Below are 24416 nucleotides of genomic sequence, written 5' to 3'. Positions count from 1 at the left end.
ACCAAAAGAGAAATTATTTTAAAGCGTAAATTACATATTTAGTATCTCAACTATCACTTTTGTTCCATTTAAGTCATCTAACTATTTTTTGTTTTAAAATCATATCTAGTGTCACCGTAAGATAATATCACATTTTCATTGAAAAATTAAAAGAATTCAGGTTAGTAGTTCCGTTACGTTATTAGCTACGTGTGATCAAAATAAAATCAAAACATAAGTTGACTATTATTTTAAAAAATATAATAATTAAGTGACTAATAAAACAAAAACAATAACTGAGATACTAAGCATGTAGTTTATACTATTTTAAATTTTGTTTTCAGTTAACAATTTTTGTATGCAGAGAGAGCGGTGGTTAAGTAACTAAACAAGACGGTTAGTAGTTAACCAAAGGTAAAAGTAGAACTTGATTGACTTATTTATTTATTTATGGTACAATAACTTTTCGGTCCCTCCAACTTAACAGTTTTGTAATTTTAGACTTTTGTTTTTTTTAACTCATATTATTTCTAATGCATAATATGTTAAAGCTGAACAATAAACACTACAGCTTGATTTTAAATATTATTTTTAATACATAACATGTTAAAATCGAACAATCTAGCTTTACTTGCCTTGAAACATGACCAAGGTATAGTTGAAATTAGTTCATTGAATGAAAAAAGAAAGCAGAGTGGGGTCACAAGTTAAACGGGAAGAAGCTTGGGTCATGGGGTGGGCACATGGGTTTCCCAATGGTAACCAAAAAGAGTCATAGCCGGCGCCATGTCCATGAATGAATGCTACTCTATTCGTGATTTCACCAATAATTTGGTACCGTTTTGAATAATTGCAGTCACCAGATTGACTAAAAGAATGGTAGGCTGAGGAAAACCAGCATTATCCCTTGGGTTTGGTTACACATAAATAAGGAAATTGACACCTTTTATATGACTAGGGATGGATCGAGGTCATTCGTCCCCTGAATATTTTAAATAAATTATATATCATAAGTTTTTTTTATCTGTTTTTACTCCTTAAATTTATTATCTCTTAAAATTTTAAAGTTCATCGTCCTAACGTAAAATCATGTGTTCATCCTAACATAAAATCAAGTGTTCATCTTTGACAGGATTATAACAATGACTTACCTTCTGCTTTTCCTTCAAAAAGAAAGAACAGTGGCTTTTTCTTATTATGAAGTTATTTTCTCTTGCAAGAACAAGTGGCAATTTCTCCTACAAAAGTCTCACGGAATGATGATCAAGGTTTGACAATAAACTCCAGATTATGTTTCATCATTTGACTTGCGAGAACTGATGGATATAATATTAGTGTAAAAGGAATCAAGCATCAATTTAAGTTTAGTAAGACTTGAATAAAAAAAAAAACTAGTAGGAATCCTTTAATGAACATATATATGTTTTATTCCAGGACCAGGTATTTGTGGCATTAAGTTGCCTTTACACAGCAATGAAAAATATAAATTGATACACAGAAATTATGAACAAATATGGAAAAACATGTACTCTCTTATCTACACTATCATGATAGACATGTTCCATGGCTCAAAAACCATAATTTTTTGCTTGTAGGGCATAGGCTTGCCTGCCATTATCGACCATCGATCGATGTGAAGGAGTCCGCAAACCCAGTAGGTTTTGCCGGGATGCTTCCTTTGCTATCATCCAAACTTGTATAGCTCACGCCTCGGCTTTCAGCCGCCTGCCAAACCTTCAACATCTGGGGAAGTGGCTGGTTGTAATCAATGCCCGAGTAACACTCTGATTCATCATCGACCGGCTTCCACTTCTTAACTAAAGGTGCTAGCTCATTCACGGCATGGCTCATGTCGGGCCGATGATAAGGCTCCCTTGCGGTGCAATGGCCTGCTAGTTCAGCTATGGTGGCAATGCTCTCATAGGTTTCCTCATTCACTTCAAGAGCTGGATCGATTGCGGCTAAAAGCTTGTCTTTCTTCGATTTGATTCTCCTAAACCAGTCAGCCAAGTAACGGGTTTCCTCCGAGCGCCCCTCATCAAGTGCTGTTAATCCAGTCACTAGCTCCATCAACACCACCCCATAGCTAAATACATCAACTTTAGTACTGATTTTCCCCATCACTGCAACCAACAAGAATTATTAGAACATTAAGAAGCTAAAATGTAAATAATAGAATAAAAGATTCACCTGCAATGCAAACTTGGATTACTAACCTGCATATTCAGGTGCTAGGTATCCGAATGTTCCGGCGAGTCTAGTTGCCATGGACTTCTCTCCGTCTGGGGCAAGTTTCACCAAACCGAAATCCGAAACTTTTGCTCGAAAGTTATCATCTAGAAGGATGTTGGATGATTTGAGATCTCGGTGTATAAAAGTTTGTCGAGCCAAGTTATGAAGATATTCCATTCCTCTAGCAACATCCAATGCAATACTAAGCCGCCTTCTCCAAGATAGAGGTTCCAATTTTAAGCTCTTCCAATGGAACAGATGCTTGCTTAGATCACCCTGAGACATAAACTCATAGACAAGAAGCCTCTCACTACCTTCAATGGAATAACCCAAAAGAGAAACCAGATGCCGATGCTGGACCTTAGATAGAACAGTTATTTCGGATTGAAATTCATTCAATGCCTTATTGCTTATGATCCCAGCTTCCATCCTCTTAACTGCTAGTTGAGTTCCATCTTCAAGTACACCCTTGTAAACGGTCCCAAACCCGCCACTACCAAGCTCGTTCTCTCTGGAAAAATCGTTGGTCCCTTTCCGAAGTACTTGAACAGAAATGACCAAGTTTCCGGACTCAGTTACATGAGACTTTTGTGTTGCACCACTATGACTACAACTTGAGCTTGTTACAGTTTTACTAAATAGGCTTCCACTGGTGTTATTGGAAACAGCTATCTTAACTATGTTTTGGGGATCGGATGGATCTTTCGAATGAACAACAATTGAACTAGGCACCTCAGAAGCTCTTTTTCTCTTCTTACAAAAGAATATATAAAACAGAACCACTAAAAGAACCATAATAGCAATGGTTGCAGTACCTGCCACAATTAGCAGTTTGAATCTTTGGAAACCATTGGATCGGGACTCCGGTTGTCTGACAGTGGTGGTAGATGACTTAGTTTTGGTAGCTCCATTCGGGGACGGTGTTCTTCTCAATGGTGGTGACTCTTTACCACCTGATCGACCACTTGGAGGAGATTCTGCAGGTGCAGGACTGTTGGTCCTAGTAGGGGAAGGAGGTTCTCTTGTATGATTACCGATCAACAGCAGGTTTCCTTCGATGAGGATCTTCACGCTGTCATGAAATTTGGGCAACGGAGGCTCAAGATTGTTTTCGCTTATATCCAAAGTTCTCAGAGTTCCCAGATCAGTGAAGTTCTCAGGAACCGTACCATGGATATCATTTCCCTGTAGTCTAATTTCCATCAATGATTCTAACTTTGCAAGTGAAGGACTAAGTGTACCACTAAGATTACGTCGAGGCAAGTTGATGATAGAAACCCGAGAATTTCGGTTGCAACTCAATCCCATCCATGGACCAGCACAAGGATCGTTACCAGACCATTGAGAAACAAGATTCATAGGGTAATTCATCCCATCAAGGAAGTCCAAAAGTGCATCAACTTCAGGAGCACAAGCAATACCGGGTTTAGATTGACAAAATGAATTTGAATCATAAGAAAAGTTACCGGCTTTTATCTTCGGTATTCGACCGATCAGATGATTGTTGTTCAGAACCAAGTTATCAAGCCTCATATCAGCCAAGCTCCCAGGAATCAAGCCAACAAGCTGGTTCCTATTGAGATTCAGATCCTTCAAAGATGTCAAATTCCCAATATTCTCAGGGATTGTCCCAGAGAATTGATTCCCATGAAGCCAAAGCTGCTTCAAAGACACCATATTAGCAACAACATCAACGGTACCAGTCATCCCTTCACCATCTTGATCATTCAACCACAAAATCTGCATCAAAGACTCACCGAAACTCGCCGGAATCTCACCGGACAATCTGTTATAAGAAAGTTTAAGTGCTGCAAGAGATGGCAACTTCCCTAGAAACTCAGGCAATGGACCAACCACATTACAGTTCACCAAAGAAAGATTTGTCAACTGAAATGAATTAGCCAATTCCACAGGAATAGACCATCCAGTAGTCTTGTTAAACGGATTGTAATCCAAAGCCAAGACTCGAACACTGCTCAATCCATCAAAAAAATCAGCTGGAATAGTATCAAATTCATTGTTATCCAAGTAAGCGAACTCCAGCTCTGATAAACCACTAAAGGTTGGTAATTTACCATTAAAATGATTCTTTTGAAGCCCCAAATTGAAGAGTTTTGAAAGCTGGTTGAGGTTTTGTGGAAGAGGTCCTTTGAGACCAAGATTTTGAACCTGAATTTGAGCAATTCTCTCACCGGAACAGAAAACATGGGGCCAAGGAGGAGGACCACAAGGGTCATCTTCTCCAGTTTCAGGCCATTTAAGCAGCTCTGGATTACCCAATCCTTGCTTGAAATCATTCAAGATTTTCAAGTCATTGGGATCTGTAGTACCATAAGTTACTGTACATAAACATAACAAAACACAAAGATAGAACCTTTGACGATCACATGCCATATCAAAGCTTGTTATTTTCCTGAACAAAAAACATTTGCAGAAACAAGAAACATGGAGAAAAGACAAAAACCGGATAAAAAATTATGTTGGATTTCTGGAATGGATACAATTTTTTATTGAGATCATTTGAAACCTGAAAAATTATCAACTCTAGTTTCTTTATTAGTAAAAAAGGAATCTTTTTGATGGGAAAAAAAAATCTCTTTCTCACCGTTACACATTAGTTTTACGAAGTTGATGGTTTTTGCTTTAAAATTCAGAGAAAGTGACCAACAGTTACAAGTGACCGACAATGATGATGCAAGTAAAAGAAGTATAAATAATTTAGAAAATGGATGAGAAAATCAAGTAAAGCAAAAAGGAAAATTAACGTCGAAGAGACGGGGTCTCAACTCTCAAATTGATTTTGGGTTTGATGGCGGCTTAAGGAAGATACCGATAATTTTGGTTTGGGTTTGCTCAATTTTAATCATCGCATATAACGGAGCTAAATATAATAAAAATATTTAATATATATTTTTTACTTGTGAGAGTGTTTTAGGGTAAAGTACACAAATGGTCCTCCAACTATAGTATATTGCTTTGTTAAGCCTCTCAACTATTAAAAGTTACAAAATAATCTCCTAACTATAGGACATTGTTCTGTTGAGTTCCCTGATTATTAAAAGTTACAAAATAGTCACCCGACTATTCATGTGTTACAATATCGTCTTTTTCTGTTAAAAACACTGATGATATTTTGAACTGGACGTTAACTTGCTATCTAGGATATAATAAAATATGATTCTAGAATCTAAAACGACTATCATATCTCAAACTTCGTGTCAACGTTCAACTCATATTGTAGTCAATTTTTATATAAAAAAATGATGTTTCGAACATATACATAGTTGAATGATCATTTTTTAACTTTTAATAGTCGAAGGACTCAACAAAAAACACCCTATAATCAGAGATCATTTGTGTATTTTACCTTTTTAAATAGTTTAGAGTGATTTTTTAAATATGGTTTAGAGTTATTCCTTTCTAAATAATAGGTACATGAGTATTCATGTGATCGATTTAATACGTATCTTTTATAGTTCATATTTAGGATTGGATTCGTCCCTCTATTATAAAAGGTAAGATGTACTAATGGAATATACTAAATTGCATGATCACAAGATAATACATGTTTAGAATCATTCTTTATTATTAACAACGTACGTCTACACGTAACTGTTTGGAACTAAAATTTCTAAAAAAATAATAATATTTCATTTAATCATTCAGACTATTTCCAAACAAAAATTTACATGTAATGTTATCCGTGCACAAATTATAAATTTAATGATAAAAAATTTAATCGTAAAGATAAATTAGAAGAGTTAAACACAATAAATAAATATTCAACTAATTATCGTGTAAAAGTTATCTTCTAACATATTATATTTATAATACAAGAGTTGAACCACCTTAAAGAGAAAAAAATTGTGTTCAATATTTATTTATTTTCTTAAAAAATTTAAGAATTTTTCACACCTTTAATTTAAAAAAATATAATTTTTAAAATTTTTAAAATATATGTTTATATTTTTACTATTAAAATTAGTTATAAATTCTTACAAATATAATGATATCCATATTGCATGTTTCTTTTTTTATTTATTCATTTGTATTATCACAAAATCCTGTCTAATTATTTTATTTAAAAAAATTATTTAAACAAAATAATTATAACTAATATATTTTAAAAATATCCAAAATTTTAAAATGCCTTATTCAAACCATCCTTAAAAGTTGAATTAGATAAAATTTTCAATACCACTAAAATTGTATGGAATAATAATCCAAAATATAATACTTAATAATCATGAGAACAACTTAGGATAAGCAAACTTTGAACTTTAGATGTTTAGATTTAAATCCAAATATTTCATATCTTATTTCATTTCGAGGGCAATCATCGATAAACATAAACATGATTGGTAGTTCCAGATAATGTAAAAGGAAAGTATACCAAATGATCTATAGTAGTATTTTATTATCTTAAGATCGACTTCAATACTAAGAGTCGATATATAAATTACGGAGTATGATTAAAGGAGGTCGGACTCTATTCTCTTCTCCTCAGCGTTAGACTTCTTATTGTCTTCAACTCGTCATTCTTTATATAACCATCGATGGCGACTCTTGGCTCCATCTAAATCAGTCACAATCCAAATGTTATCATCAACCGTACTGCTCAATTCAATTTACAAATATATACTATTTTCTTTCTCAAGTTTAAGGCTACTCGACTGCAATAACATGATGATTTAAATCAATGCTATTAGAAGTTTGCTGCACTTGTTTCTGCTTGTCTAACTCTTGTTTCCCATCCTTTTGGTTCTTGAAATGAGCTAGTGGCTAATTCATGAATCGACTCCGAATTTTTCTAGGTACAAGAAAGAACATCGAGCAGCAGTGAAGCAACCGTGGCCACTGCTAGAATCTCCACCACGTCTATGTCCTCACACAGCCGTGTTTAGAGCAACGATTTGAGTTTGTCGGTTGCATTCTTCGCTTTCGCGATGTGAGCACAATGAGAAGATGGTGCACTCATTGTTTTGGTAGCTGATGCTAATTCCTTCATGGCTTTCCCCGATTCCGAGCTTAATTCCGTGCATGTTTCTTGAAATTTTCCACAGATTTCTGGTAAGCCTATACAAGATGTTAATGACAATGTTAAAAATCCAGCACATGTTATTAATATTTTGGATATGAAGTTTTGTTTGATGTGTTAGTACCTGAACGTCGGAGTCAAGGCAGCCATTAAGAGCTTCGACTCCGTAAGCACATTGTCGAGTGAGGCTCCCGATCTTCAGGTATTGTTTCCAGGGATGACGGAGATTGAATCGTCCGTGTCGGGGTTCCCATCTAGCAGAATTAACCTGTCCAACATAAAAATTTATAAATTTATCTCTTAACATAAAATTGTAAGTCGGACGTAATTTTATTTTTCTGAAGTAGTTCTCCTACTCACCAAAGATTCTTCAACTTGTTTCGAATTGAGTATGCTTTTATATCCTTGTAGTGATGCTTTGTTTGACTCTCTTTCGCTTGATTTTGTGAAGTATTCATCCCCAAAACCTGCAAAATCACATCAATGTAAGTCCTTTACAAAATAATTGTTAAATGGAATTCGAAGCTTGAACCAAGTGATTTTAACTAAACCCATTGGACTTCATATAAACATATATAATATTTGAGCGAAATAATACCAAAACTAACTCTAAATATTTATCTTTATGATTATTTTAATTTTTTTGCAGTATTTTAATCTTTAACATTTTAAATTTTAATAAAAATGAACACTACTAGATGAAAGTTATTACTTAATTAACAATCAACATATGTTATTAAGATGAAGTTTTTATATATCATTTATCATGTTAATTGTTATATAAAGTGATGACATGATACGTGTCTTGTCACACAAAATCATTTGTGACCAAAAATAATTTTTTTTATCATGTGTCGTAGTCTAAGATGATATCAAAGAATCTGGCACATCATTAATTAAATACATGTAAAGATTTTTACATCAACATATGTTGACAAGGAGGTACCTTGTAAGAAGGTTGCAAGCTTTTCAAGATTGTTGGCAGCCAAGTTATGAAGATCGTCGCCAGCCCAGACGGGGTAGATGAAAATGCAGACAAAAAGAGCCGTTAATTAATCCACCGATAAGAATGGTGGATACTCTTTTATGCGCCATTTCAAGCACCTCTTCTTCCAGATAGCCCGAAACCGATATCAATCAAAACGTCAATATGAATATAAGCAGCCCGTAATCGTATCTTGCCTTCATTCTTGGAAAGAATCGTATAAACGACACCGTTGTAGCTTAAATATCAACCCAAGATTCCATCTCCACAATTAGTTTCAGACTTCCTAGGTTAATGTACGTTCAAAGAGTGAAAAATGGAAAAAATGTTTCGACTAAATAGTTACCGACATAAGGATAAAAATATACTTAACGTTTGACTAAATTGTTATTTTAACTCAATTTTTGTGTGTTTTGGTTCTTGATGTTTCATTTTAAAATAAAAAGGTTCTTTCGTTGATGACGATTATTAGTTAACAAACCACTAATACCCTAAAATAGAATTTTTTTACCTAAATAGAAATATTGGGGGCCAAAATGGTCCTAATAAAAAAATAAGAGCAAAAGTGATTATTTGATCAAACGTTAGGGGTCAAAATTATTAAAAAAAAGACTTTTTTACCTTAAAATAAAATATTGAGGGTCAAAATAATCCAAATAAAAAGAATAATGACTAAAGTTATAATTTAATCAATCATTAAGGGCATTTTTACGTTAAAATGAAATATTATGACCAAAATACTCTAAAAATATGAGTTAAAATAATTATTTGATCAAACCTTATGAGTATTTGTTGACATTTTGTTATAGTTATTTTGACTCATATTTTAAAAAAAATGTTTTTTCCCAACGTTTCATTTAATAACAAAAAGTGTTTTAATATTTGACTAAATAGTTACTTTAGTTATTTTCTATTCAAATCATTTTGGTTTTAATATTTCAATTTAGTACAAAAGAATTTATATTTTATAGTATTTAATGTTTATTAACTAAAAACTTTCTTTTATAAAGCTTTTTACTTTAATATAAAATGTTAGAATTGAAAATAATAAAAAAATAAATAAAAGCCGAATCGATAAATTAGTCAAAGTATGCATTTTTGTTTTTGGATCATATTATTTTACCTAACGAAAATTCCCAGTAGTACAGGCCGAACTTTGTCTCCAGGCAAGGTGAGCTAAGTGGTGAGCTCCGAATCCCAGTGTTCCAGCTAGAAATGTTGCCAATCCCCTGTTTAAGCCTTTTCCAAGGGTTGCTCCTGGAAAGTTCAATCGATGGGGACTTCATTGGAAAGAAGACTTCGATTTGGGTACGTTGAGGGTCCTTTCAACATTGATTAGCTGGCTAAAGGTCCAGTATTTAAGTGACACAAATATATATATTTATTTTTATATTTAAAGAAAAGCAATAAGTTGCACTCATTCATTTGTATCTGAGACAGTGACAACTGTTGAACAAAGGGAAAAAAATCAGACAGAGAGACAACAAACCACCCACTACCTGCCCACTCGATTAAAATGATCCGCGTGTGCCATTTTACAGCTACAGCTATACTTGTGTCACTGGTGGCTGAACTTTTAGGTATGTATTTGCTTTACCCTAATATTTATATGTTATGTGTTATTTGTGTTTGTTTAGTTAGATTTGTAATTAGTTTAATAAATTTAATAATTTGTTATATAAATTTTGAACATTTATATATATTGTTTGTAATTTTTATGTTACATTTTTAATATTTTAAAATTTTTGCGTCATAATCACAGATTTAATGTTGTTAGTAGTTACATGAATTAACTTACTTCAATAAAAGAATTATTATTATTCTTAAAGATCATAGGTTCGAATATCAACAATTGTAATTAAGTGATAAAGTGTTCATTATCACATAATTGAAAGTATTTAAAACATATTTACTTTGTAATTAGTTAAATAAAAAATATTGTTAGTAGTTATTTTTAAGAGTCATTTTCTCTTGCCTAGGTAAGTAAATGAATTTATATATTTATTTGGGCTAGTATAACAATTATATACATTTTTTAACTCAAATTTAAATTTTTTTCATATGAAATAGGGTATAGGCAGGGTTTCTCTTTTTCTCTAACCCAAACTTTTTTCGATGTATTTGTGTGTCTTTCTTTGATTTTTGTTTAGATAGCAACAACATTAATTTTAATATTTATTACCGATCATCGATGATTATTGTTTTTTTTGTTCTTTTTCATACTATGTCTTTTGTTTTTCTTTTTTTTTTCTGTGAATTTTTTCAATTTTAAATAAGAATTTTTATCCTCATGACACGATTTTCTCTACCATTGTGACACAATCCTTTTGAATTTTGGTACGCTTTTCGTATACCTCTGCGGTCGTGCTGGTGCTCGCACAAAGATCCTCACGACATTCGTTCTTTGATTGGTTTGTTGGTGGTTATGTATTGTCAGATCCTTTTTGGTAAAATTTGTTTGTCGATATAATCAGAATTGTTTACCAAAGCAGTCTGTCAAATTATTTGGTTCACGCACCACTCCTTTATCACTTCGTAAAGCATCTCATTTGACAGAGACATTGATTTCTATGAAGGTTATTAAACTCTTTTGATGTTAGACGTCATTATCATCGGAAAGTTTCCTTTTTTATCTTTGGATTTAATAATTTTGTTTTTATGTATGAATTTTTTTGACTATTGTCCCTAATTTTCTTTTTGAGTGCATTATAATTTTGATTCATTTTATTGCTTTTATTGATAAATCCAATTCTCATTGTTAAAAAAATAATTTCATATGTAAAATTTTAAATTCAAATTTAAATGGCTTCTTTTGAAATTCTCTCTGAAAACTTCTCCGACCCAAGACCCCCAAAAAACAATGTAAACATGATGAAAATCCCCTTGACCCTCATCTCGATCATATTCAAGTTGTTTCAAGACCCTTAAATCTCAGGTAATTTGACTAAACTGACACTATTTAACCGAAATTCTCCATTTCTAACACCGTTTGATCAATATTTCCCAAAGTAGCACCCTTTCGGTTGAGGCGGCACAAAGGTGCATCCTCGGGGATGCGCTTTACCTGGGTTTTAGATGACTGGGATGCCACGCGTGTAAGGCGCATCCCCGGGGACGCGCTTTACCTGGGTTTTGCTGAGTCGGATGACACGCTGGTATTTTTTTAATAAAGATTTAATTTTTATTGTTATTATAAATTAGTAATATATTATGTAAAGTGTTTCGGTTATAATTTAAGAATTATCGAATGTATTTTTTAAATGTGTGTTAAAGGTGGAGTTAATTTAGGTTAAAGTGTTATATGTTTCAAGGACTTTGGCATTCACCCATTCCACGCGACATTAATCGGAAGAAACAATAGATGAAAACCAACTTTGATCTTATTGTAGTTATAGTAAAAATGTATGAAATTATAATATTACATGTATGGTTATATATCTATTATTTTTTTATTTTGATTATCGATCTATTAATTTTATCACTTAATTATTTAAATTTTATCAATCTAGTCATCTGTTGTCAATATTTAACGAAAATATTGATGATCTTCAATACTTACATATTTTATCAATTTAGTCTTAATTTTAATTTAATTTAATAAATTTAATCATCCAATCAGAAAATGAAATGTGTCATCGTATACATAATTTTTTTTATAACTTTTAACTTGTTTAATTTAATATTTTTCTCTAACTAGAAGGTGGAATTATTATAATATTTTAAAATTAATAATAAATTTTTATAATAAATAATATTAATTATTATATTAAATAAATATAATTAATCATTTTATAAAATTACCAATAAAAATAATTTATATAATATTAACCAAATATCATAAAATAATTTTTAAAGGATTAAATGTTAAAAAAAAATTTATTTAGGTGTACATACATTGGGAAATTATAGAAAATGAAATTACATTTAAATATTAGAAACACAAACACTCATTTAAATAGAATATTAATTACATAAGGGTTAACGGTTATGTGATGATAACAGAGCTGGACATTTTTTTATATTGTGCCCGATGTTTCTGCAACGCCCACATCTTTTTTGTTCTGTTGACTTCTCCCTAATATCCATATCACAATGTATTCTAGTAGATTTTGGACGACCTGAGTCCTTCAATAGCAACGGATCTAATACAATTGTAAGCCAAGTTTGAATCTCATTTGGGTCTCTTTCGTTACCTATGGGCGGAAACTCAAATTCATATACCTTGAATACTTATGAAAGTTGGTATACGGATCAACATAATTTTTGTAGTCCAAATGTAAATGTGAGCAAGCTGCAATAACATGAGAGCATGTATATTTGAGTGCTTGAAATAAACCATAATCGCACCACATCTCTTGCAGATTAACTCTGAAAGAGTTAGTTTCAATCCTTTGCAGCGGACGTGGCATTTCGGTTGCACGAAATAATTCATGGGTGCGAGAAAAATTTGTAACCAATATCCCATTTGATGCAGTCATTTTTTTCTGTAAATCAACTACTAGTCTTGGGTGGTAAATATGGTCGTTTTGCATCCAAGTAAGAGCTTGTCCACCAAGCTTTGCAAAGAGTTGACCCAAACTAAAATAAGTCATTTTGACCAACGCCGTGACTGGTAAATGATGTGCCCCCTTTAAGGTTGAATTTATTGCTTCAGCCAAGTTAGTTGTCATATGACCATAGTGATACCCCCCGTCATATGCATTTGTCCACATTTCTTTGCTGATGTCCATAATGTTCTCGCACCCCTTCCTATTTTTGCCAAACAACTCTTGTAACATAGACTCAAACCTTTGAGGTAAGAGTTCGTAACCTAAGCCATTAGAAATATGTAATAGTTAATATGAAGTATAAATAAGTAATACGAAAATGATTGAAAAATTGGAAAAAAGTAACATAACCATGCACACGACTAACTGACGTTCATCGTTCTTCTTGTATTTTTCGTAATAGTTTGCAGCAATATGACAAACACAATAACGATGTTGAACATATGGAGGTCTCCATATTGGACCCAAAAAGTCCATTGCTGCTTTTATCCCGACTCTTCGGTCTGAAATAATGCATACTCGTTCCCTTGTGACAACATGTAAACATAAATTTTTAAGGAAAAAATCCCAAGACTCAGTGTCTTCTCCTTGAACGAGGGCAAACGCAATATGAAGAATATTACGGTTACTATCTTGGACCACAACCAATAATAAAACTTGTTTGTATTTCCCATACAAGAAAATACCATCAATTTGGACAACTGGTTTACAGTACTTCACTGCATTAATACACTGAGGGTAAGTCCAAAAGACACGGTAGAATTGGCAGCGATCGCGAACCACTCGATCATTCACGTAATGATGTTGAGTTTCAAACTCAACAATTGTCTCGGGATTAAGTCTTTGCACAACATGAAACCAACTGGGTAGCTCATTGTAAGAGGAATCCCATTCACCATGAAGTTTGCAAATGGCATTCTGTTTTGTCAACCAAGCTTTTTTATAGGAGACGGTGTACCCATATTGTGACTGTATAGCATAAATCAACATTGCAACAGCTATATGAGAGTTTTGCTTCACAATGGGCATGATTGCTTGGCAAATAATGTTGAAGTCCAAGTTGGGATGATCCTGGTTTATACCTATTGCATAACACGTATGAGGACCGTTGTATCTGGTTAGTTCCCATAAGTTGTTCTTCCTCTTTCTCTTCGATACACGAACCATTCATTGACATCCATTGCACGTTGGACGCAAATAGCAGACATATTTCTCCGTGGTAGATCGATCAACTCGAGACTGAACTGAGTTACGAATATTGTAAATCTTTATTGTCATCATTGCTTCCTCTTTCGATGCGAACTCCATTCCAATATGTAAATCACCGTCATTGACTGATGACTAAAGTCCATAGTTGCCAACATCAGGGAGATCCAGAAATTCAAGCTCGTACATTGCATCATAATCAGCCCCATACATATGTGCAGGAAGTTCAAATGGTGTTGTATTTATCGAAATGTCATCCTCATCATCATCAGAATGTACGTTAAACTGTGGTGAGTCAGGTTCAACGAATAATCCCGTTTCAACACCATCTACACCTGGCTCCCGAAGAGGTTCTTCTGGTGGAGATGAGGGTTCTTTAGATAATCCAATGATGAGGTCAAAGAAGTTGCCACTTGTGTGTCCTCCCCTTGAACTTGACGCCATTGTATCATGTGGGATGTGAACAGATTACCGTCTCGATGACATTTCCATGTGTAAGTTGAAAACAGTAGGAGATAAATGTCTGTCCCTTGAAGTAGAAGAGATGTTGTCATATGGATTATTGGTGAAACCATGTGGGTTGAGATCATAAGTAGTTGTTGATGAATGCCTTCATATTGAACTTGATGGCATGACATCTGGCGTTGGACTCACCATTAATGATATGAAATCATTACAGATCAGTTGCGTTGGGCTATCAATTGATCAACTTGATATGTAATACCAAAGTGAGAGGAATATGAGAGACCACGAGAAGCACGAACCTCAATAAAAATGCATACATTTCAATAAGAGATTATGAACTTCCCATATGAGCATCAACCATCATAGAAACATCATCATCATTGGAAAGCTGAAATGCTGTATATGTGAGTAGAAAAAGTTCAGTAGGAAATCTATACTGAAGTGAAGATAGCCTTCCCGGCCTACTACACGAATCTTTAATGAAAGTTTAAGGGGATATAATAATATGATTAAAAACAACCCCCTCTTCAGCTTTCTTAATTTCTCTATCATATAAAACAACAACAGAAAGACGACTCATTTTAAGAGAATAGAGGATTGAGATTTTTGAGAAATTTAGAGTTTCAGAATTTGAAAGCTTGTGAAATGAAGTTTGTTTTGAAAGTTTATAATACGTTGCATATAATAGTGTCTATATTGGGTACTATTCAAGTGAAGCGTGTTCCCGGGGGTGCGCCTTCCATTATTTTGTCACAGAGAATATGTTATCATTGTTCTATTATGTCACTCATGTCCCCGGGGAACTATTCATGTTAGTACCTATTATTTTTTAGGGGACTTGGCAAAGTGGTGAAAGCGTTCCGGGGGGCGCGCCTTCCATTATTTTGTCAGAGAATATGTTATCATTGCCATATTATATTACTCATGTCCCCCGGGGAACTATTCATGTCAGTACCTATTATTTTTTAGGGGACTTGGCAAAGTGGTGAAAGCGCGTTCCCGGGGGTGTGTCTTCCATTATTTTGTCAGAGAATATGTTATCATTGCCCTATTATGTCACTCTTGTCCCCCCGGGAACTATTCATGTCAGTACCTATTATTTTTTAGGGGACTTGGCAAAGTGGTGAAAGCGTGTTTTCGGGGGACGCCTTCCATTATTTTGTTAGAGAATATGTTATCATTGCCATATTATGTCACTCATGTCCCCCGGGGAACTATTCATGTCAGTACCTATTATTTTTTAGGGGACTTGGCAAAGTGGTGAAAGCGTATTTCCGGGGGCGCGCCTTCCATTATTTTGTTAGATAATATGTTATCATTGCCCTATTATGTCACTCATGTCCCCCGGGAACTATTCATGTCAGTACCTATTATTTTTTAGGGGACTTGGCAAAGTGGTGAAAACGCATTCCCGGGGGGCGCCTTCCATTATTTTTCAGAGAATATGTTATCATTGCCCTATTATGTCACTCATGTCTCCCGAGGAACTATTCATGTCAATACCTATTATTTTTTAGGGGACTTGGCAAAGTGGTGAAAGCGTGTTTCCAGGGGCGCGCCTTCCATTATTTTTTCAGAGAATATGTTATCATTGCCATATTATGTCACTCATATCCCCCAGAGACACAGAGTTGGATGGTGAAATCAGGTAAATTATAACTAAAATTTAAGTTCTTTTGGAAGTTCAACAAGTTAAGTTCAAATCATACATATGGATAAATTTAAGTTCAGAACTTAAATTAAAACGTTATGTGAAGTTTGAATAAATTGGATAAAATATTATGGATAAATTGAATAAATGTAAAGTGATAAGTTGGTTCTTTGAATAAATTGGATAAAATGTTATGGATAAATTGAATAAATGTGAAGTGATAAGTTAGTTGTGACATTGAAATTGTATGGAAAGAGCATCGACATGTTTTTTACGAATTATTTTCCATTGTGAGCCTTTGTTAATGGGATTATAACTCGTGAGTTTTAATATATATGTTTTAATGTATATGTTAAGGATAAAACCATACGTATGGATAAATTTAATTTCAATTTAAGTACTGTGAACTATAATTGGAATATAACTTTTAATTTCAAATACAATTTTAAATTTCAATTGGAATATTAAGTTGAATTTAATGTTAAATTTCGAATACTATAATTTTATTTTAAATTTAATTTCAAATATTATAATTTGTATTTTAAAAACATTTAATAAACATTTAAATCAAAATTTAGTTTGAAAATTACCTCAATAATAAGGGGAATATGTATGGTTCATTGACGATCGGCATAAGAAAGGCATGCGAACCACGCCCATGATTGCAGAAGCAGGAGACATCCACCGATAGCAGTTTTTTTATAATTCGTCGCACGACACATTTCTCTAAAGAGAAATGCAAAAACTGCAGTGCCCCAACTATATCTTCTAGCTTCATCAAAATCAATCAGATGCCGCAACCACATACAATGCACCTGGTTGCGAGATTTGTCGGGCATCAATATTCCTCCAATGATTCGCAGAATATAAGCTCGAGCACATGCCTTTACTTCATTATCTGAAGCATTTTCATTCAAAACTTAAAAATTAACTTTCAACCATGATAAAGCTATTATACCTCCATTAAGCTCTGGCGGAGCAGCTCCAAGATACTCCATGCACATTTACTGCCAATTACCATCCGCCATACCACACATAATATTTCCATCGACGAGAAGCCCCAGATGCATAGAGACATCCTCCAATGTAATTGTAGCCTCTCTACATGGAAGATGAAATGTGTGTGTCTCGGGTCTCCACCTTCAATCAATGCAGAAATTAGGACATGTTCGAGTTTGCAACCGCTAATAATTGTTGCAATATACCCGAACCCGAAAAGATAAATATGTCAAAATACATTATGGTGTCGGTATACATGGGTTTTTAATAAATGTATCTAAAATATGATCATTTTCCTAAATAATATGTATTATAAAAAATTATAATTAACATAAATTCATGATAAATTTAAATTAAAAATAATAATAAATATTAATTATAAAAAAATATTACCATATCACTAAAATGTCTGGAGATATGATTTGCATCTAATCGCAACATCATTTTACTTTCCATTATAACTGTAGACAAAAAATTATAATTACCACAAAAAATAATTAATAATAAATAAATAATAATTATATAAATATTATTTTAATAAAAAATAATATTTATATAATTATATTAATATAAAATATAACAACTATTTAAAAAATACTAACTTAAAAATAAATTTCTTACCACTAATAAGAAATTTAAAACTCAAATAATTGGAGAATTTAAGTTATATAAGAGATGAGGAGATGATTTTGGTGTGAAGAATGAGGAGGGTTGAAGGAGTTTATATAGGGGAGGAGGAGGGGGTAGTTGAGAAAAAAACGGATAGGTAATTAAGACATTTAATGAAGGTGCGTCATCGGGGATGCGCCTTACCCCGTGACATCCGACTTAACAAAACCTTGTGAAAGCGCGTCCCCAAAGATGCACCTTACTGCGTGCATCCGACTCAGCTAAAATTCAATAAAGTACGTCCCCAAAGATGCGCCTTTGCACCTCAGTCGAAAGGGTGGTACTTCACGAAATATTGCAAAGACATGATTATCGATGTACATGATCCAATCTCAACCAACCCAACCTTTGATCTCGAGAAAGATGACATCGACCTATGCGAGGAGGATGTTTCCTTTAGCTTATCGGAAGGAATCCCCATAATTGACTTCTCGAAAAGGGTTCAATCTCTAGCCATTAAAAGAACGTATCTTACGCTTGTTAAGATCCTTGGACGTCGAGTTGGATACAACACTCTACAAAACAGAATCTATGACATCTAGAAACCTTCTCACCCAATAAAATTGATGGATATCGAATTTGATTATTATCTAGTTAAGGTCAGTTATCAATAAGATTATCTCAAAGTGTTAATTGAATAGCATTACATCACTGTCAAACACTGATCAATCAATTTCCAACCCTTCTAAGTGTTATAATATTGGAAAAATTATTATCTGCAAATAAATAAACACGATCGAAAAGAAAAATAAAAAGCACTATGATTTACATGAAAAACCAAATGAGAAAAATCACGGACAGAGGAGAAAATTTTACTAATATGGAGAAAGAAAATACAAGATGATTTTGGTGAAAGAAAAGAACTTAATATCTAACACTGACCTTAATATATATTTATATGGTATATATCTGATTACAAATAAAAACTAAATAAAGTAAAATCTACTTTAATAAAGTTTTTTACTTTTAATCAAAATGGGTTTCCTACTTTCCTAATATTTATATATTAATTAATTTATGTTACTTTGATTTGAGTCAATCTCTAACAAATCTTCACCTTGACATGAATTCTGAAAGTGTAAAGGTTTCGAGACAAAGCCCAAATTCGACGTGACACCCAAACTTAACAAAAAAACAATTCTTCACTTCAACGAACAAGTTCTCTACCTCTTCCACAACACCCCTCAAAGGGATAATCTTCAGTAACACACCGACAAGTCCAAGTTTTTTTAGGCTTGGATTTAGTCTTCACATCAACATGGTTATCATAAGTGTCAACTTTGCTCACAAATGCTTACCATGAGCAATATCATGCACATCACGATCTTTACACTTTTCCTCATTCTTCCATTTGTTACTAGGTTCTCATCAAATCTTTCTATTACATCGTCAAGATCTAACTATGTAAGAACATCCAAATCTTGAACATCCTAAATCTTTACCTCGCATAGCGAGAATTGGTGTTTCGATTCAACAACGGAATTTCATACTTCATTGCTGCCATAATCTGGAACCCGAAGCTCTGATATCAATTTGTTATAATATCAGAACGATGATTATCGACAAACAAATAAACACGATCGAAAAGAAAACAAAGACATCAGGATTTACGTGGAAAATTCAAAAAGGAAAAATCACGGGCAGAGGAAAATAACTTTACTAATATGAAAGAAAAAAATATAAGAAAATTTTGGTGAAAGAAAAAACTTAATATCTAACATTGACCCTTAGTATCTATTTATCGGTATAATACTTGATCACAAAAAAAAAAAAAGTAGAAATTTACTTTAATAAAAAAAATTACTTTTAACCAAACTGATTTACTAATTTTCTAATATTTATATATTAATTAATTTGTATACTTTTGAATTGAGCTTTCTTAAATCGTCTGATGGCTTAGATCCAGCTCATGGGTTTATCGACCACGCTATACAATTGAAGTTTTATCGAAATAGTAGAAAGTTGGCTCAGTCATCAAAGTTGATTACCAAACAGATAATGGCCACCTTGGATGTTCTGCTCGTACGACAGTCAGCATGAACCTCCGGAAGCCCCTAATCTCTAAACACACCATCAATGGTCGTATCAAAATTATTAAATATAAGTCTCTCCCCATCATTTGTTTTCATTTTGGTATTTACAACCATCTGTATCTTTGTCCAAAGATTTCCCCCCTACATAGCCCGAAAACATGCAACAATAAAACCCTCTGCTACCTGCTTCGCCTTCATCAGACCTACCTTTGGAGGACCCCTATGGCTCGTGGATGATTGTTGAGAAAAGGAAACGCTATCCATGAACACCCACTCTCCCTAATCACGCTTCCAAAAAGGCTTCCTCCATTCCCCCGACAATCAATCCCATTTTTTAAGCTGATGCAAGTCAACGACATTTTAGCTCAAACAAACAAGATTTTTAAGAAAGTTTTAATGCTCAGAACTCTCCCAATGTTCTAACCACCGAAATCCTGCAACCAATCAATACGTGTCCTGACATTTCTCCCAACTATCAAAGTCAAAATCTAAAGGAAAAATGTCTAGTATGCCTAAAAGACCCCCTCTCTATCTTTGAATTCCAAGAAAATAGGTGTTTTGATTTTAAAAATCAATAAACCTAAACATGCTTTTAATGGTGTTTCCATGCAATGAACACACAACGCTCCTTCAAAATCAGTCGAGACTTCATCCTCTAAAGATGACCTTCGTTCGACTATTCTGATAAGAGCAAACACCGAATTGTTTATCACTAGTTGGATAGTCATCCCTTAATCCTAATAGCTACATTAACTAGATATCTGCACAGTTAGGATCCAAACCTATGGTCGAATAACCTTTATTTGTGTCTCACATTCCCCTCCTAATTATTATTTTTCCATGAATCTAAATCTTTTTATTTGGAATGCATAGCATAGGGTTATGAACATCACAATTTCAATCAGGTTGCTCATCAATATTTCTGAGACCATAAACCAAATCTTATTTACCTTTTTAAAACTCGTAGCTGTGCTACGACAATCACAATTTCAATCAGGTTGCTCTCAAGTTCCCAAACTCTTTTCGGTTTGAAGTTGAGGGTTTGTCCAATGGGATTTTGATTTGCTGGTTTAATCATCTCTACGTTGAAATCTTATTCAGCCACATTCAATTTGTCCACTCCAAAATCCTCTGTAAATCTAATAGTCATTTTTTCCTCACCACTTACTCTTATGCTAGCCCCCAACCTTGTAAAAAAAGACCTTTTTGGGATTATCTTTGAATTATCGCTTGTCACATCATTGAACCCTAGACCTAGACCGTTATTGGTGACTTCAATACTACTGCCTCAACTAAAGATCGTAAGGGTTGCATGAGATCTTTTAAACCTGATGGCAACTTCATTTCTGCTCTGTTTGATAATGGGCTGCTAAAATCCTGATTATACCTGGTATAAAGAAAATTGATTTGTTCACCATAATCGATGTCTCTGTATTAACCACTAGCTCGAAGCTTTCCCTGGAACTCTTATTCTTCACTTAGAATAGAATTTGACCCCTACCCCTAATCGTTTACATTGGTTATTCTCATTTAAGATCCAAAAAAGGTCCTTTCTATTTTTTCTCGGGTCGACTTCAGCTCGATGACTTCTACTGCCTTATCTCAATCTGACACTATTAGTAAATTCACTGAAGCTGTTACCTCTTGGAATCATAATGTTTTTGGATTCATCACTCGTAAGAATTCCATTGTGTCCAGGCTTTATGGTATCCAATAAAAAAAGCTTGGACCAAAATAGAAATCTCTATCTCCAACAACTTGAATCTCTCGCCTTCAGCTTGAGCTTAAACTTGTCCTCGACCATGAACAGCTCCTTTGAAAGCAAAAATCTCGCTCAAACTGGATTTCCTTTGGCGATAGAAATACTTTGTTCTTTCATAAAAAAAGCTATCATAAACAAAATAGCCAACTGTATCTCCTCAATCCAACTAGCTTCTAGTGACTGGTTCTCTAATGAAGGCCTTATCTAGGAAGAGGCAATTTGTTTCTTTAGAGACCTTTATTCCTCTGATTACGATTCTATTAGTAAATTCCATCTCTTAGGTTATTCTACCTTGATTCCCCCCCATAAGAAATGCAATTCATATATCTTACTCCTTAGTCGTGACCCCATTAAGATCAAAAAGGCATTTTTCTATATGAACCTTCTCAAATCCCTAAGTGCTGATGACCTCTATGCTTGTTTCTTTCAAAAACACGGGGATATTGTTGGCTCTTCCATCTATCGCACAATCTAATCCATATTCTCTGGCTTCACCATCGAACCCGTCCTCAACAAAACCATAGCCTTGTGGTAATCCTTAAGACTACCAAACCTTCTTGCTTCAAAGAATACCAGTCGATTAGCCTATGTACTGTCTTGTACAAACTCATCACTAAGATTCTAGTTCGCAGGCTCAAACCAGTTTCATCTCTAGAAGGAATATTGCCGAAAACGTGATAATCAACCAAGAAGTCATGCATTCCACGAAAGCAAAAAAGGCAAATTAGGTTGGATGGTTGTTAGGATTGACCTCGAGAATGCCTTCAACCGACTCAAGTGGGACTTTATTCTCGATACCTTACATGAGGTTGGTTTTTCTTATTCAACTATCTGCTTGATCATGAACTTTATTTTCATCTCCTCTAACCTTAAAAATACTTTTAACCCTAAAAGAGGGGTTCGTCAAGAAGATCCCGTCTCCCCGTACCTCTTTGTCCTCACTATAGAGAGATTAAGACATCATTTCTCGAAAGCTGTCGATGTTGGAGATTGGATTCCCTTCAAGCTTGTTAGAGGTGGCCTTCTAGTTTTCCAAAGTTACTCCCGATCAGGCAAATCTCATTAATAGTTATCCTTGATAAATTTGATCATTTCTCTGTTCATAAGGTCAACAAAACCAAATCTCAAGTTTTTTCTCTGCTAACATTGATCCTGCGTGTGCTCAAGCTGTGAGCACTTGCCTTGGTATTAAGCAAGTTTCCAGCCTTGTCACTTACCTCGACACCCCAATCATGCACAAACAGATCACGTGTGATTTCGTTAACTTCATCCTCAACAAGATCTGAAGGAAACTTGAAGGTCGGGCTGCTCAGAATCTCTCTTTTATCGGTCGAATTACCCTAGCCAATGATGTCCTCTTTGCCTTTCTAACTTATTTCATGCAAACTTGTTATTTTTCTACTCGAATCTGTGATAACATCGAACAAATCATCCAAAAATTCTTTTAGGGATCGAACGATCATCACAAAGTCATCCCTCTAGTTCGTTGCAACATCCTCACCCAACGTTGAACCTGTATCGGACTTGGTCTTTACAATATAAAAAACCACAACACCACTACGCTTTAGTGTCCCACCCTGATAGCTACTGGATCTCTCTCCCCCATCAAAAGTACAAAATGTGTGATATTTACCAGAACTATATCTCTCGCTCAAACTATTCCCATCTTTGGCGTGCTCTCGCAATGGTCTGGCCCTCTTTCCACATTTTCTTATCTTGGTCGATAGTTGATGGCCACCTGGTTCGCTTTTGGCACATCACTTCCCCCAGCTTGGTCCTCTCATCAATTGGCGAACAGATTCTATAATCATCAATGACGACCTACTGGTTTGTGACATTGTCTCTACGATTATCTCTTGGAATTGGATGCATTTATCCCAACTTCTTTTCCATAAAGCTCGCGACCACATCCTTAACATTCATCACCCTAACCCTCAAGTTGGTCGTGACCGTTGCTTTTGGGACTCAAGAAAAAATGGAACCTTTTCGAATAAATCTACTTACCATAAACTTTTTTATTTTTCTTGAAATATCGTTTGGAAGATCCAAGCCCCATAGCACATCAAATATTTCCTTCGGCTCTCCCATAAAGAGGGACTTCTCACAAATCAAAGCAGATGGCATCATTGCCTCACCAATGGTCCATCCTGCCATGTTTGCGGCTCGACTGAAGAAACCACCCTTCACATTCTTCACGATTAAATCTTAAATAAAGACTTTTGGTTCAGTTTCTCTCAAATCCATCGTAACCCAGACTTTTCAACCTTTCTTTCCAAGAGTGTATATCCCTAAACCTTGAGTCTAACAAGTTCCATTTTAGTACTTCAATACCTTGGAAACCAATGTTTGCTTCTCTTCTTTGGCAAGTTTGGAAGCGGCATAATTCAACGATCTTCTTCAATCTAGCTCTACCTAACATTGATATCACCCGTCTAAGCCAAACTTAGGCCAATCACGACATCATTTCAACCCCTGAAACACTGTGCAACTCATCGCCAACCACTCCCGTTGAAGTTCAATAGAAGCCTGCTCCCTCCGATTGGATCACGATTAACACCGATGTAGTAGTTCATCTCCGAAACTCCCACGGTACTATTGAGAGTCTCATCCGTAACACTGATGGAGATTGGCTCGTCGATTTTCACGAACACATTGTAATTTCTCAACCTCTCTATGCGGAGCTTTGCAGTATCCTCGAAGGTCTCCACGTCACTTGGAATCATGGCTTTGAAAGGGTCTAATGCCAAACAGACTGCTTTGAAGCTTATCAACTCATCTCCTCCATCAACCTTCATGTTAACCTGATGGCTCTCGCACGTGCAATCTCAAACATGGCGTCTAGAGCTTGGA

The 24416-nt window shown here is 34.5% G+C and overlaps 1 protein-coding gene and 1 pseudogene across 1 annotated transcript; both read right to left on the bottom strand.

Annotated features, from left to right (window-relative positions):
- Positions 1–1560: 1560 nt before the first annotated feature.
- On the bottom strand, positions 1561–4655 carry LOC120115276 (receptor-like kinase TMK3). Its single transcript, XM_039136021.1, has 2 exons — positions 2196–4655; positions 1561–2102 (listed from the first exon to the last, which is right to left on the bottom strand). Exons 1-2 carry the CDS (start codon positions 4603–4605, stop codon positions 1594–1596), a joined length of 2919 nt encoding a protein of 972 aa, XP_038991952.1. The 5' UTR covers positions 4606–4655; the 3' UTR covers positions 1561–1593.
- A 2261-nt stretch (positions 4656–6916) lies between these two features.
- On the bottom strand, positions 6917–24361 carry LOC120115250 (annotated as a pseudogene).
- Between the last annotated feature and the right edge of the window lie 55 nt (positions 24362–24416).

The sequence above is a fragment of the Hibiscus syriacus genome, unplaced genomic scaffold, assembly GCF_006381635.1.
Source record: "Hibiscus syriacus cultivar Baekdansim isolate YM2019G1 unplaced genomic scaffold, ASM638163v2 tig00110260_pilon, whole genome shotgun sequence".
NCBI classification, from domain to species: domain Eukaryota; kingdom Viridiplantae; phylum Streptophyta; class Magnoliopsida; order Malvales; family Malvaceae; genus Hibiscus; species Hibiscus syriacus.
Note: the sequence above shows the minus strand (reverse complement) of the source record. Positions and strands in the feature narration are given on the sequence as shown.

Excerpts from the sequence above, each read along its gene's own strand:
- LOC120115276 (XM_039136021.1), bottom strand. The coding sequence starts at position 4,605 with ATGGCATGTGATCGTCAAAGGTTCTATCTTTGTGTTTTGTTATGTTTA. Across the intron at positions 2,103-2,195 it reads CCTAGCACCTGAATATGCAG|TGATGGGGAAAATCAGTACT; the intron begins GTTAGTAATCCA and ends TGTTGGTTGCAG.